The sequence below is a fragment of the Fringilla coelebs genome, assembly GCF_963513975.1.
Source record: "Fringilla coelebs genome assembly, chromosome: 23".
NCBI classification, from domain to species: domain Eukaryota; kingdom Metazoa; phylum Chordata; class Aves; order Passeriformes; family Fringillidae; genus Fringilla; species Fringilla coelebs.
Window position 1 is genome coordinate 2,028,135 of NC_140049.1, and position 15,583 is coordinate 2,043,717.

Here is a 15,583-nt window from a genome sequence, read left to right on the forward strand (position 1 = left end):
GTGGCGGGGAATTTGGGTGGAAAATAAAGGATATAGGGAGCTTCTAAAGGCGCTTTCCTGTGGCTGCAGCCCAGGACTGCTCCGTGGCTGTTCCAGAGCAGCTCTGGGGGGCTCTGAGGGCTCAGTGCTCGTGTCTGAGCTGGGCAGCTGCAGTGTCTGTGTTTGTGTCAGAGCAGGGAGGTGCCAGCTCTGGGAACTGTCGCTGTTCCTGCAGCCCCTGTGGGTCCCAGGAGCAGCCTGGCTCTGTCCCAGCCCTGCTGCATCGTATCTCGTGTCTGTAATCACTTGGTTACTTCAGCTTCTCTTTCTGTCCGGTGAAGGAATGTTTGTTTCCCAGGAAATGGCACCAGTGTGTGTGGCAGTTCAGGCTCGGCAGAGGAGCTGCTGCTCTGCTCTTCCCAGGGCCCTGCAGCAGCTCCTGAGGCTGCAGGACCCAAATCCTTTGCTGGCCTCAGGCAGGAGGAGTTGCAGGGTGAAGCCAGCAGTGATTTGAGCCCTGTAGCCCCTGGATGTTGCTCTCCTTGAGGACATCCTGGGGCTGGATGCTTGGATTGCTCCTGTCCCGGGCTCTGGGCTGGCTGAGGGCACAGCCCTGGGCAGGTGATGCCACTCCAGGTGTGTTCCTTGTGCCTGCTCACCTGGCAGAGTCTGCACCTCTCCCCCCGTGGGTGGAGCAGAGCTCTCCAGGAGCAAAACCAGGAGATCTTTCCCATTAAATGGGGAATATCCTGCATGGAGGAGGCTCTTACCCCAAATTTTTGGGTGTGGGTGTTTGGGCAGGAGACTGCACAGCTCTTCTAGGCAAGGACCAGCCCCTTGCACTGCAATAAATTGGGAATAAAGGCAACCTTGATTCTTCCCAGATGTATCAAGATCATTACTGCTGCCAGAGAAATTCTCTCAAACACCGGTGCCTCTGTTCTTAAACCTTTTTAAACTCTTGGTGGGGTTTGGGTGAGCTTTTTTAACCGTCCAGAAGCGCAGAGTCAGGCATTGCTGTCATCCTTTTGTATTAAACCTGGTTTTGTAGAACAAACTTCAATGGCTTGGTGCTGTTTCTATGTTCCATTTAGCTCTGTAAAAAATCAATATCACAAATAAATTTATTACCAATAATTTACTACTTTTATTTGTGCTGAGACATCACAAACTGTCCCAAGTGCTTTTGCTTGGATCAGGTCGAGTTGCAGCTTCTCCCAAGCTCTGGGGTGTGGCAGGGCTGGTTCCCCACTGTGTGACTTCTGTGGAAAGGGGTGACTCACGTTTGGTGGCTCTGGGTGACAAAGGGGATTTCCAGTGGCACAGGAAGGGGGTGGCTCCGTGGCCAGCAGGAGCTGCCTTCTCTCTGCCTGCAGTTGTTGCTGAGATTTGGGAACAAAAGGGAGGGAATCAGTGCAAGGCTGGTTCTCCTCAGGCCCCACATTCCTGGTGGGATGCTTTCACCCAGGTGAGGTTGCTAAGTTACAGCTGGAATCTGTTCCAGGTTAGGAAATGGTGCTGTTTGGAGCCATTCCATGTGCCAGGGCTGTTGCTTGCTGTCTGATGGTGGCTGTGACTGTCACCCCACAGTGTCCCCTGTTCCATCTCCTCCCTGCAGGCTGGAGCAGCCCCATTCCGTGCCAGACTGGACTGGGAATTCTGGCAGTTTTCCTGGGAACAGCAGGTTCTGCCCCACTGCCCTGCTCCCCTCCCAGCCCCCACTGCCAAGCAGAGCTGCTGAGGGCCCTTTCCCACTTTGTTGCAAAGTAAATTTCTGTAATGAACCACATTTCTATAAATAACTCATCCACTGGAGCTGCTGCATCCCCTCCCTGTCAGGGAGGCAAACGTGGCCCAACGAGGGCTCTGAAATGAACCCAGCTCTTCATCTTTTCCTTTCCTGCTTCCATTTAAAGCCCTTCCCACGGGATGTTTTTCCTGCTGCTGACACGACAGCTGATGCTGCACCTTATTGATGGGCATGGAGTCAGGGCACTGGGCCAGTTCTCCTGGAAAGATCAGGGGAGCTGGGAAGCCAGGCCTTGGGAAACTGGGTCTTTCTTTTATCCTTGTCTTTCATCTCAGCCTCTGCCCTCACCATCAGTTCCATCCCTCTGCTCGTCCTGAGCTGGTTTCTCCCCTCCAGTTAGTGAGAATTTCCACACCCACCAATCCTTATCCTGGCTGTGAGGTTTCCCCCCCAGCATTTCCCCCATGGCATCCCTGGGGGCCCCAGGCCTGGGCATGGCTGTGCTGAAGTCCCCGAGTTCCTGCTGGGGCCTGGGGGTGAGAGCTGGCACTGTCCCCTCCTTGTCCTGGTGCTGCCCAGGCTGGGTGTTCCTCGTGATTCCCTAACAAACACCTGGATCCCGTTTCTTTGGGGTGCAGGGGCTGGCAGGAGCCCCTGGCACTCGCTGTGCAGGACAGTAAGGCCTGGGGGGACAGGCTGTCCTTGAGGATGGCTGCAGGGGACAGTGTGGCCCTGGCAGGAAGCTCCCTGGGACTTTTCCATTCCCATCACGGCTCCCAGCTCTGACGTGTCTCTTTTCCTGTTGGCAGGGCTGGAGCTCTGGATCCACTCACCTCCTGCCCAGCTTTGGGCAAGTCCCAGCCTTCCCCTCCTTTTGCCCCAACCCTTCCTTTGCCACAGAGGGGATTTGGTGTCCCCTGTCACCCCCTGTGCACCTCCTGCATCTCCCTGGGCTGTTCTTCCCGCTGGTTTGGGAGCTCTGGGAAGCTCCATCCCTCTCCCAGTGTCAGCCCACTCTGCAGGGAGGTGACAAACCCGAGCTGAGGGGGGGAGCTCAGTGAAAAACAGATGGACAAAAACAAGTCCCCAGTTGTTTTCCTGGAGAGCCGATTTCCCAAGGCAGCCGGAGCGCAGGGCCGGCTCCTCTCGTTCTGTTCCGAGCCCTCGCACGCGGCTGTTCCCCTGTCCCAGCCAGGCTGTCCCTCCCTAGCACAGCCCCCTGGAATGTCAGCTGGACATTCCGGGCTCCTGCCAGCGCCGACTCAGTCGGGCCATGCCCAAATGTTCCCTCATTCCTCGCTCCGGAGCTGCAGCGAGAAGCAGCGAGAAGCCCGGCCCAGGCAGCCCCCGGCGGACACCTGCAGCCCCAGGTGAGCTCCGGGCTGGATCCCAGGGCAGGAGGGATGGGACAGGGTTTGGAGGCGCCTGGGATGTTGGCAGGAAGGCTCTGGCAGGTGGGAAGGGATGGGAGCAGCAGGGACAGGCGGCACTTGGGGCTGGTGGGAATCTCTGCAGTGACGCTGGAGCTGGCGGCTCTCGGTTCTGCATTGTGGAACGGCTGGAAATTGTTGGGCTGGGAGGAGGGGAGGGAGGTGCTGTGGAAGGCAGAGAGTGGGCAGGGGGCTGAGGGAACCTGTGCCCTTTTCTGCAGTGTGGTGGCACCAGATCCTATGGTGGCATCGTGCCTGTGGTGGCACTGGGTCCTGCGGTGGCACCAGCTCCCAGCTCTGGGGCTCCGTGCAGGGCTGGTCGGGGCTCCAGGTGAGCTCCAGCACTGGGAGTTGTGCACACACAGATCTCAGCCCTGTGCTTTTCTTGCCTTTTAATGAAGCAAAAAATCTGCAGTGCAGTGCTTGGAACCCGACTCTGGAGCTCTGGGATGCTCCAGGAGCAGGGAGGTGGCCAAGAGAGGTGGCACTGAGAGCACAGGCCTGTGCACAGAGCTCTTGTTTTTGAAAGGATTTTGCATTTTAATATTCCTGGCTCTTTCTGCCACAAGGACCCAGCTCGGTCTGGCTGTGAATTCCCCTGGGGCCACATGAGTCCGATGGGATGGGATGGGATGGGATGGGATGGGATGGGATGGGATGGGATGGGATGGGATGGGATGGGATGGGATGGGATGGGATGGGATGGGATGGGATGGGATGGGATGGGATGGGATGGGATGGGGATGGGATGGAGTAGGTGTCACTCAAAGATTAGAGAATTGAAGCTGCCCAGTTCCTTTTGGCTCGGTTTGGAGCTGGGATAAACAACCTGTTTCACTGAGACTCCTTTGACATTTGGCCCTGCCTGGGAGCAGGGTGGGAGGTGACAGTGCCAGGGGAGCAGCATTGTCCCCAGCACTGGGGCAGAACTCATCCAGTTCCAGCCCTGCCAGGAGCAGGGACACCTTCCATGGTTTCTCCAAATCCCCATCCCTTTCCTGGAGAATGGAATATTTCTCTTCTCTGCAGAGGAATGTTCTCCATATCCTCCTTCCCTGATATTTCCTGGCTCACCTCCACCTGCAGCACCTGAGCTGCTTTTCCTTTAGCTGGGGGAAAATCGCTGACAGATTCTGGTTTTTCTTGGAGGGTCTGGATTTATCTGCAATTCTGTGTATTTTTAGTGACGTAAATATCTCCTGGCATTTGCGATACCTTGAGCCAGTGGAAGTGATTTATTTCCAGTGTCTTGTTTCAGGGGAGCTCAGTGTTCACAGGAACATTTATCTGCTCCGAATGGATGAGCTGCTTCCCAGCAGAAACTCCCAGAAAAAAACCTCCTTCTCCTACTGCAAATCCTGCTCTGAGTTTTGCTTGGGAGAAAACATTCGGGAGCTTTATCAAATTGTGGATGTTTTTTCCCCAACTCCCTTCCCAGTGCTGAGGTTGCCAGAGCTGTCAGGGGGTTGTGGCAGCTGAGTCTGAGCCTTGGACTGTCTCAGAAGCAAGAAAGGATTTAAGTCATGTTGTTTCCTGCTCCAAAGAGGTGTTATGACAAATCCGCTTGCTTTTGGCTTTTCTCCTTCTTTTTAAGGATGGGAGGAAGGGGGGGGCAAAGCCACACAAAACAAACCACAACAAACCTGCGGCTCCCGAGGCAGAAAATCCTCTTTAAAAATTGCCACAACTTAACAAAATGCTTTTATTAACGCCCAGGAAAGCTCCGAGGAGCCGCTTTCTTCCCGGATGGAAAGCGCTCTGCTCAGGGGCTGGCTTTGTTCCTCCGGGAAAGGTAATTGTAGAGCAGGAATTCCTCTCCAGGGAGGAATAATGGGAGGGGAAAAACCCCACCCTGGGGGGGATAAAGGAGCGTTGGGAGGTGGGAGTGGCTCTTCCCTTCCTTCAGCCCACGCCATCCCACTGCTCCAGGTGGGGAACAAAGCAGGCACCTGCTCCAGGTGCTTCTCCCTTGGGGGTTAAGCCCAGCAGGAGAGATTTGAGCATCACAGAATATCCCGAGTTGGAAGGGACCCAGAAGGGTCCAACTGCTGAGCTCTGGATCCTTCCTGCAGGACGGGGAATAGGCTCTGGATCAGTGCTGGCTGCAGGGAAAGCCCTTCCCACCAGGGGAAGCTCCAGGAGGTGCCACCACCGCTCTGCTGTTCCCCGGCTGCTGCACAAGGAGGGGTGACAGCGCTGCCCGGGTCACATCTGCCCCGTGGGGCTGGCAGGGGGGAGCTGCTCACCTGGCAGCACATCCAGGAGACTTTCCTGGCAGAACTGGATCTTGCAAAGGCATCCTTGTCCCCTGCACTGGGGTTCAGCTGGCAAAAATGGGGTGCAAAGCAGCAATCAGGAGAAAGGGGTGTGTGCTGCCACGGACCCATCCTCAAATGATTTTAATAATTTTTTCCCATCCTGTGAGTCTGGGATGTGGAGTGTCCATCTCTGGTGTGAAGCCAGCACCAACATCAGCTCCTTTTTGTCATCCTTGATGCCTGTGGGATTCAATTCCTGATGTCCAAGAGCTGTCCATTGGTTTCCTGTGAGGAATGGAGAAGGAGCAGGGCTTGGTGGGTGCTGCTTCTGGGGATGCACCACAGATGTGCTCTGTGGTTTTCCTACACTGCTGCTTTAGAGCTGAGACTTGTTGCTGTCAGAATCAAGGAGGAATTTCTGGAATCAGGCATGGATCCATTGCTGTGTGCAGGTTGGAAAGCTGGGTGTGAGCCCTGTGGGTGCTGCTGGGGCACATCCACATCCCCTGGGTGTGTGTCAGCCTGCAAAGGAAACGCTGCTGCTGCTGCTCAGCTGGTCAATGACAGGGAATGTCCCAAACTGAGGTTTTTTTAGAAGCTGCAGGAATTGGTGCTCACCCCTCCTGCAGTGCTGGAGAGCAAGGGAGTGCCTGGGGACTTGCAGGGGCTTTGCAGCAACGCTGCTGTGCAGGGAATGCCCAAGGGAAGGCCTGGCACCATCCTAGCACGGCCTGTGGGACAAACGTCAATGCAGTGTGTTAATCCCTGATCCTCCTGCCTTGATGAGGTCACTGCTTTAATTCACAGCTCTTCTGATTGCTGTCTCTTGTCTCCAACAGATCAAAATTGGGGCTTCCCTGGACTCTCTGTGTCAGGCTGGGGCTCCCTGCCCGCCCCTGGGCACTGACAAATCTCATCCCACCCAGCTGCTGGGTGACCCTTCTCCTCTAATTCCTTCATTCCCTCTGTTTTGCAGATTCCATTAGTGACAGACCAGCGTGGAGGAAAACCCAGCGTGGGGGGAACACCAGAGTGGGTGAAAACTGGCCCAGCCTGTGTTTCCCAGCTCCGTGTGCTGCTGCTGCTGCTGAGGGGTGTGCAGCCCCCTGGGCTGTGCCTGGCACCATGGTGGGTCAGAGCCCGCTGGGCCCTGCTGAGCCCAGAGCTGCTGTGCTCCTGCAGCCCTTTGTGCACCAGGTGGGAGGCCACACCAGCATGCTGACCTACGACGAGCACACCATCTGCAAGCCCCTGGTGTCGCAGGAGCTGAGCTTCTACGAGTCCCTGCCCCTGGCCATGAGGCAGTTCACGCCTCAGTACAAAGGTAAGGGGAGTACAGAGCTCTCACCTGCCTCAAAAGCATCCCCAGCTGCTGCAGGTGAGGCCTTTCCAGGCACAGAGGATTGTCCTGCCTGTCCCTGAGCTTGCTGCTCCATCCCTGATCCCCTTTCCCAGCTGAATCTCTCAGCCCCTGGAAAGCAGCACTGGGAGAGCAGCACCAGCATTTTTTTAAGACATCCTCCCTCCCTTCTCTTTCTTATTCCTTCAGTATTTTCTGCTTTTACTGCCAGACTTGTGCTGCTCATAAAGCTCCTGACCCTGGCTTTTGGGGGAGGCGAGAAGCTCGGTTGTCACGTAAAAACTTAAAATATCTCTTGGTCCTTCGGCATTACAGCAAAGAGCTCAGTCAGCCACGGCTCCAATGTGCTTCCAGCCCAATCTCTCCCTTTCCCAGAAAGCCAGGGGCCTCTGCAGATTTATGGGACAATATTAAAAAGATGCTTAAGGGAGAAAAGTTTCCTCTGAGCGGTTTCCTCTGGCAGGAGCTGGGGTTTGGTGCTGCAGCACTGGGCCCTCGCTGATAAAGCTGTTAAACAGTCCCAGTTTAACCAGTCCAGGGGGGCCCTGGTTGTTCAAACCTTTTTGTTTTCTCCTATTTCAAATCCCAGAGAATTTTATGATGAGGGGTAATTAAAAAGCAATTCTCCAGTCTGGCATTGGGTTTATTCCCCTCCTGGCTGTCCCAGCCCTGCTGCCAGGCAATTAAAGAGGTGGAATGCTTTCCTGTGAGGATGATGAGGGGGATGATCCTGGTGGATCCATCCCCCATCCACACATATCCATGTACCTCATCTCTATTTCTGGGCTGTGGGAATGGCCCTGGGACCATTATGTAATGGTCACATTCTGTGCAATGGTGACATTCTGTGTAATGATGACGTTCTCCACAATGGGGATCAAATATCATTCACGCTTCCCCCCGAGCCCATGGCTTTTCCTGCTCATCTCACCCACATCAGGCACTTTGGTGACCTTGGGACCGACTTTTCCCCCCTTTGAAGGCTCTGCCTTGTCCCAGTGGAGCTCACAGGGGGATGCTGGGCTTGTTTTCCAGCCCAGTTCTGCTCAGGTTCCCAGCGCCCTCGGCCGTAGATGAATGCGCTTGTAAACACAAAAATAAACCCACGAGGGCAGAGTTACAGAGTGAAACCTCCTGAGAGCCTCTGGGATGCCACCAGCATGGTGACAGCACCCAGAAATACCCTCTGGCTCCTGGCTGGTGCCAACAGGAGGGGCACTGGGGTGTCAGTGACACCAAAGGCCAGCACAGACAGGCACCCAAAGGCTTTGCAGAGATGTTTGCCCGCTGCAGCAGAGGAGTTCTGGGGGTTGTCTGCCACGCACAGGTCATGGCAGGACACCTGCAAACCCCCGTGGAATCCCCCCAGGAGACAAAAAGCACTTTCCACGCTGAGCTGTAGGTTTTTTGAGGACTGAATTTCCAGCTGGGGGGAGGGAGAGGATCACATTCCCTTTCAATTTAACGCTCGGTTCTCGCCTTTGAAAATCTCCCCATTAATTTTCATATTAATGGCTGATATTTAACAACTCTTACTTTCACGCTATATCTAAGTTTTTTTGGGCCAGCCTGTCAGCACTATGCAAATGAGCACAGCCCTGCTGACTGCAGGCAGGAACTGGGACAGTTTTTAAGGTTATGGTGTTTGCAATCGAGGGCTCTGGTCGCCTCCCCGTGACTTTTGAAAATGAAAAAGGCTTTGATTTAGGGAAAGACACGCTGGCTTTTTTTTTTTTTTCCCATGCCTACATCCCCTGAAAATGTGAAGCAGTCATCCAGGCTGAGAGGAGATTTGTTTGCTCTCAGAAATATGGATTTCTTAAGAATAGGACTCAGGGAAAAGGTAATGCTGGAGCCTGAGCAAGATGGAACTCCCTGAGCTCACCACAGAGGGCTGGGAGGGCTAAAAATATTCCTTTTTCCCCAATGAAGGTTTTCAGCCCCTCAGCTCCCTTGGCAGAGCAGCCTGGGTAGATTTTCCCCCCATTTCTGTGTAAAGTCAGCCCATTTAACCCAGCCTGTTCACAATAATGCTGATTGCACAGCAGAAGGGACCAGGAATGGCTGTGGTGAGGGAAAAGCATCCAAACCCAAGGTTTTGGGGTGCAGAACCCAGGGAGGGATGGGCACCCCAGTCCAGTGGGGTGGCTGCAGGGACAGTTCAGGTAGGGAAACCCCTGAGGCAGCAGAGCCTGGCAGGCACAGAAGGCAAAGCCTCTGCTCGGTGTTTGCTCACTGGAATCGCACTTGGAAGGGAGAGAAGGGGCTTTGCGCCTTTATTTGCTTTGGCACCCTTGCTTGGGAGAGCAGAACTGTTTGTTAAGCTGCTGAGATCATCTCCCCACACGCCCAGCAGACCCGGGGATGATGCCCTGGGCACAGCTAGATCCAGCCCAGCTCGCCCTGTCCCCAGCTGGGCTCTTTCCAGTGCTGCTTTTGCTGGTCCCACTGCCCTGTCCCTGGTCCTTGTCCTTTCTGGCAGCTCCCTGAGCCCCAAATCACAGAATGAACCAGGCTGGGAAAGACCTTTGAGATCACCAAGTCCAACCCATGACCTAACCTAACACCTCCTCACCAACTAAACCACAGCACTGAGTGCCACATCCATCCTTTTTTAAACACACCCGGGCACGGTGACTCCACCACCTCCCTGGGCAGACGGCTGCAGTGCCCAATCACTCTTTCAGTGAAGATTTTTTTTTTTTTAATAATATTTAACCTAAACTTCCCATGGTGCAGCTTAAGGCTGTGCTCTAAGGACGCCCCCGGAGCGTGGGGAGGCGCAGGGAGCCGTGGCGGAGCTGCGGGAGCGGGCTGGCGTTATCAGCCTTTCCCAGAAAGGTCAGAGCCGGCGGCAGCGCGATCCGTGGCCATTCCTGCGCTGTCACTTGAGACGCGCAGACAGCCGGCCCCGTGCCAGGGATGGGCTCCTGTTGGGCTAAATCCGTGCTGGACTGGCTGGCATTTGAGCCCTGTGATTCCTGTCAGAGTCAGGGAAAATTGCAATGTTCAAATGCAGAATGGTGTTTTAAGCACTCAGGGTGGAAAAAAATAACCCCCAGTCACAGTCCTGGTCCATGTAGGGCACAAACACAGGACGTGTGACACTCGAGCCCCCCGTGGGATGTCTGGGTGCTGGTCCTTGGTGCTGGGGGAAGGACACGACCATGACAATGTGTGGGCAGGACTGCCAGCCCATGGCCATGCCCTGCTCCCGGGGCTCTCCGACGAAAAGAAGCAGTTGGCACGCTGGGTGTCCTTGGAAAATGCCTTGTCCCCAACCCTCCCTTTGCTTCCTGCCAATGAAAAGTGTTTCCAGCCTTGTGCTGTCTTTAAAAAGCACTTAAATCCCTTGTGGTAAATAAGCTGGGAGCTCCTGATCTGGACTGGGGGCTTTTCTGGGTCACCTGGGGCACAGCAGAGCTCAGAGGGGTGGGGGACAAAGGAATGTGGGGTTCAGAGGAGGCAGGTTTCAAAGTGAGCCTTGAGAGGGGGAACACTTGAAAATCCTGAGAGTATTTTCCAGAGTCTCAGACTAATGATGCTTTATTGGGCTTGAAATCAGAGTGGGATCTGTGAAAGGCCACCAAAACACAAGGTGGTGGCCAGGCCTCTGTGATACCTCATGGACTTATCTCTGTCTCGTTTGTTTTCCCCTCTGTCCAGGCATTGTGTCTGTGCACCTCAAGAAGGACAGCCTGGGCAACCTGACGCTGATTGCGAGCCCTGGCCTGGGCCAGCCGGACACCTGCGGCCGCCTGGACAGCGCCGGAGGCGACCCCGCGGTCACCCTGTGGCACAAGTGCAAGTGGAGCCACACCCAGGTCACCAAGACCTTCAAAGACAGGTGAGGGTCTGTCACTCCCTGCAGTGCTCCTGGCTGGCATCTGCCACTTGGGTGGGGTTGGGATGGTTTGGGATGGGTTTGGTGGTCCAGCTGTGGGTTTAGGGCAAAAGGACCCAGCCAAGGTGAAGAACAGCAGAGCCAAGCCCTGTGTGTGTGCTTCTGCTCTTCCCTGGTGTGGGGACAGAGTGAGGTGGATCTGGGATGTTGATGCTCAAATATCTGCCTCAAATTCTGCTCTAAACCCCATTCCTTGGAGCACATCAGGCTCCAGGAGAGGAGAGGCCATGGGAGAAGAATCACCCAGCATGGAATGTCCCTTTGCTGGCAACAGAGAGGCTTCAGTCCATCCCACCCCATCCCATCCATCCCACCCCATCCCAGGGGAGAGCTCTCCCAGGAAGGCACCCAGCACCTCTGCCTCACAGAGGTTTTCTGCAGGACATCCTTCATCCCAAACTGGTTCAGAGCAGCCCTGGGCCACCTGGGACTGGAGGTGGAATATCCCTGCTGCCTTTGGAGTGATGGGAGTGGTAGAGTTGGGATGAGCAAGACCAAGGAGGGACCCCACCAGGGAGAACAGATCTTCTCCTCACTCTTTCCCTCCCTCCCCTCCTTGGAGCCAGCCCTTCCAAATTGGGCATCATTCCCATTGTTGGACCATTTGCCTGTGCTGTGCCCATTAGGTGGATAAATAGAGATCCCTGGCAGCTGGGGCTGTGAATGGCTTTTCAAGGGAGCCAGCACACTTTAAATTATAATGAAAAAAAGTATTGGCAGGCAGCAATAGCTGGCTTTCTGAAAATTACTGTTATGGAGTAACAAAGGATCTCTGCAGGTTGGATATGATCAATATGGTTCCTTTGAGAGTCCCTGAAAATCCACCTTATCAAGTTTGAGGCTCTACAGGAAAAAAAAAATAGGGAAGAGAATATTTTCTTCTGGAGCTTATAAACCTGACGTGTCCCTTTGTGTGCTTTGTCTAGCTGCCCTGGGAAGATGCTTTTGAGGACAGACCTTCAGTACCACACAGATTCCTTTTTGGAGGATGCAAATGGGAAGCAGGCAGAAAGGAAGAGCTACAACCCCTGGGGACTGCACTGTCACCGGCAGCACCTGAACCGCATGTCCTCCAAGCACAATGAGAACAAACTTCATCGTATCCTTTCTCCTCTCTCCCCTCCAGCACAGTCCTGGCTACAGATAACAGCTGGGGATCAGTGTAGGGTTTATTGCAGGGGAATGCATCCCCTCCCCTGCACAAACTCTGGGAAAATAAGGAATATTCTCTGTTATCTTCTAAAAAAAAGAAAGAAAGAAAAAAACCCCATTTCCCATAAAGAGTTCTCAGCAGAAGTCAAAGATCCCCTTGGCATACATTTAAAAACACAACTATACAGAAATTAGCAGCTGCCTCGCCTTTTATTTTCCTATTACACTTCATTACCCACCAGTCATGTGAGTAATAGAGTTTAACAACTTCCCCCACCCACCGGAGCGAGCTCAGCACCTAGGGAAGGTGTCAGAGTGACAGCCCTGGGCTACGGTGTCACTGGAGAATGGAGCTGTTGGGGCTTTAATTGGTAGGGCTGTAGTACAGTAAATTAACTGGAATTGGCAGCGAGAGGCCCATAGCAATGACACGTCGGAGAAATTGGCTGAGAAAGTCTCATTACAGTTGTGAGCTGTTCTGGAGAGTGTCAGCAGTTGCTTTGATTTAAGGCCTCTTTCAATTAGAATTTAAAAGTGTTGGGTTTTCCCTTAAGTCACGCTCAGAGTTTCTCCTGCTGGAAAACGTGGTGTCCAAGTACAGCTATCCCTGCATCCTGGACCTGAAGATGGGCACTCGGCAGCACGGGGATGACGCCTCGGAGGAGAAGAAAGCCCGGCACATCAAGAAGTGTGAGCAGAGCACCTCGGCCTCGCTGGGCGTGCGCATCTGTGGGATGCAGGTAAAGCCTCCATCCCCTCGCAGTGTTGGTTCCCCCCTTGGTTCCTCACTTGGAACCAAGCTGCAATCTCCAGGGGTTCTTGGTTGGTGTGAATTGAAGCAGCTTTATTCTCTTTTCCCCCTCAAACACGGGCTGTAAGAAGTGGCCACTTGTGGGAATCCTTAAGATCAGAGGGTTTTGGGAACTGTAAAAGGCAGGCCTCAGAAGCAGCAGAACTGCTGTTAGAGCTAAGCAATAGCCTTAAGATTTGTTAGCAGAAAAGTTCTATAAGAAGTAGAAGGTAAGGACAAATAGAACAATGGTCTGTGTATTAACACTTGGATAGAATAACTCCCTAAGCTACAGAAAAGTATATCTAGCAAGATATTAGGAAGAAACCCTTTGATTTTAAGGATTCCCACAGCCACTTGGTTCTGTTCCCTCAGAGAGGGTGTCAAATATGGCACATTTAGAGTGTTCCTTTCACCAGTGTGAGCAGCTGGAACCCTTCACCCCATCTAAGAAGCTGCTTTTACACACAAATTCCTGCTCAGCTCCTGGCTGCTGCACAAAAAAAAACCCCAAAAGCACCACATTGCCCCAGTTGTGCTTTCACTGAGCTGTGAGAGCCAGGGGTTCATTTTGAACTAAATTTCTCCTGCTGGAAATCCCCATCCTTCCTCCTGGAAACCCAAACCACATGTTTCCCTCACTCACTATTCTCAAGCAGGTTTCAAAACCTGCCTGAAGGATAATGAGAACAGAATGTAAAGCAAAATATATAAAGTCAAAACCCATGTCCTTTTCTGATCTCTGGCACTTTCATATGGGCAGAGTTGAACTTCAGTGGTCATATTGATCCTTGGAGTGGTTACCTAGAACAGAGGCTAGACAGAGTTAAGAGAATAAAGTAGGTATTTATTAAAATTAATAGATAAACCTAGGGCAGTCAAAAGCCTCCCGGAGGCTACACCCAAGATGGAAGATGGTCACGAATTTTTCAGATAGATATAAGTTTGGCCTATTTGCATATCAGGGGTTAATTCTCCAATTACAGCTTCAGGCAATGAAGTCAGATCCCCCAGTTTATACTTTTCAGGGCCTGAGGCTGTGGGTGTCCTTGGGTTCCAGACCCAGAGGAATTGTTTTGTCTGACCAAAGTGTGTCAGTGTCGAGTGTTAACTACCAAAGCAGTTTTATGAAGTTTAGAGTTAGACACTAATGCAGCACAGGATTTGAAAAATATAAAGACTAAAATCTTAATCTCTAAAGCATCATTTGCGAATCCCTCACAACTCAGGATGATTTTATGGATGATTCCTCTGTTCCCTTCCAGGTTTACCAAGCAGACACCGGCCATTTCCTGTGCAAAGACAAATACTACGGGAGGAAGCTCTCTCCAGAGGGATTCCAGCAGACCCTGCGGCAGTTCCTGTGCAACGGGAACCAGCTGAGGAGCGACCTGCTGGAGCCCATCATCCTGCGCCTCAAGGCCCTGCTGGCGGTGATCAGGAAGCAGAGCTCCTACAGGTTCTACTCCAGCTCCCTCCTCATCATTTACGACGGGCAGGAGCACAAGGAGAGTGCGGATCAACACCTCCCCTTCCCAAAAACTCACGGCACGAACCCCTCCAAGGTGGATGTGAGGATGATAGACTTTGCCCACACCACCTTCAAAGGCTCCAAGAGCAACCCCAACCCCACCCCGTACGATGGGCCGGACCACGGCTACATTTTTGGCTTGGAGAACCTCATCAAAATCCTTCAGAGCCTGTTGGAAGGGAAGTGAGAATTTCTGTGAAATGGCCTGGATTTCCTAGTGACTGATAGCCCTGAAAATCCCTCCTGGGGTCGGCTGTGTGGGACCCTCCGGCCGCTGGATGTGGCACGGAACGAGCACGGATCAATCGGGAAGGGCTGAAAATTTTCTGTGTGCCGTCACTGAACTGAAGTGTGGAAAGCAGAGAGCTGGAAGAATCTGCTCTCTCTGCCATCCATCAGAAGATTTATTTTCCTTTCTGGTTTTACTGCTGTCCTTGATTTATTTGTGAGCCAAAGAAAGCATTACTTGGGAAGAGTCTTAATGATAAACCAGGAGATGCTCACCCCGCAGCCGAGCGGGAGGAGGGGGTTTGAGGCAGGAATGAACAGATGGGGCTTCCATTTGGAGGTTCCCTTCCTGCTCCTGCTCAGGTGGGAGGGAAAAACACCCTCCAACATTCCCAGTGCCACTGGCTGGGATTCTCTGTGCATGTGTTCAGACCAAGAGCTGCACCTCACCAAGCTTTAACATCCCTGTGGGGTTATAACAAGGAATTTTCCATGGATTTTCTAGGAAAGAGGCTCCACTGGGGCTGGACGTATGGGAATGCAATGACTCTGTCAGGTATCAGCCACAAAAAACATTCACATCAAGGGATTTTTGCTTTAAAAAAAAACAACAAGAAAAAAAGAAAAAAACAGTGTGAGATTGAGTCAGGGACTGGACGTCAAAGGTCACCCAGAAATTCTTTGATACAAGTACTGTGTGTGTGTGTGTGTGTATGTGTGTGTGTGTGTTTGAAGGAGACAGTAACAAAAGACTCTAAAAATAATGTTTACAGCTTTTGTGGACAGATTTTATTATCATGATGGAACAAATATAATTCCTTCCTGCATGGTGTGGGAAATTTGAAGGAGAAGTCCTTGCACAAGGAATAGAGCTACAGAACTCCACTACTGGGGAGAGGGGATATAAATAAAATTGTGGAAGTAACTCCCACCGTTGTCCATCTCTTTTTCCCCTCCTGCAGCATCCTCAAGGTACATTTATCCTTTGTTTAAGCCCATCATTTTTTTAGAGAGCTGTTATTGCCACGGGTTTAAACACCAGATCCCAAGGGAGACGCTTCACTTGGATTTACAGCAGAAAGCTGGGGAGCTGCTGCAATTTATAGTTGGAAAATTTAAGACATCTGGCCCAGTTGTGTGTTTTGCTTGGCCCAGAGTCCACCTGGGAAGACTTTTGTTCACAGTCTTGGGTTATTGCTTG

The 15,583-nt window shown here is 52.7% G+C and overlaps 1 protein-coding gene across 1 annotated transcript; it reads left to right on the forward strand.

The window, feature by feature from the left end:
• The first annotated feature begins 2,966 nt into the window (after window positions 1-2,966).
• IP6K3 (inositol hexakisphosphate kinase 3) lies at window positions 2,967-15,307 on the forward strand. The gene is made up of 6 exons (XM_084220769.1): window positions 2,967-3,099; window positions 6,394-6,741; window positions 10,444-10,624; window positions 11,608-11,780; window positions 12,398-12,573; window positions 13,889-15,307. Exons 1-6 carry the CDS (start codon window positions 3,003-3,005, stop codon window positions 14,339-14,341), a joined length of 1,428 nt encoding a protein of 475 aa, XP_084076895.1. The 5' UTR covers window positions 2,967-3,002; the 3' UTR covers window positions 14,342-15,307.
• The last annotated feature ends 276 nt before the right edge of the window (window positions 15,308-15,583 follow it).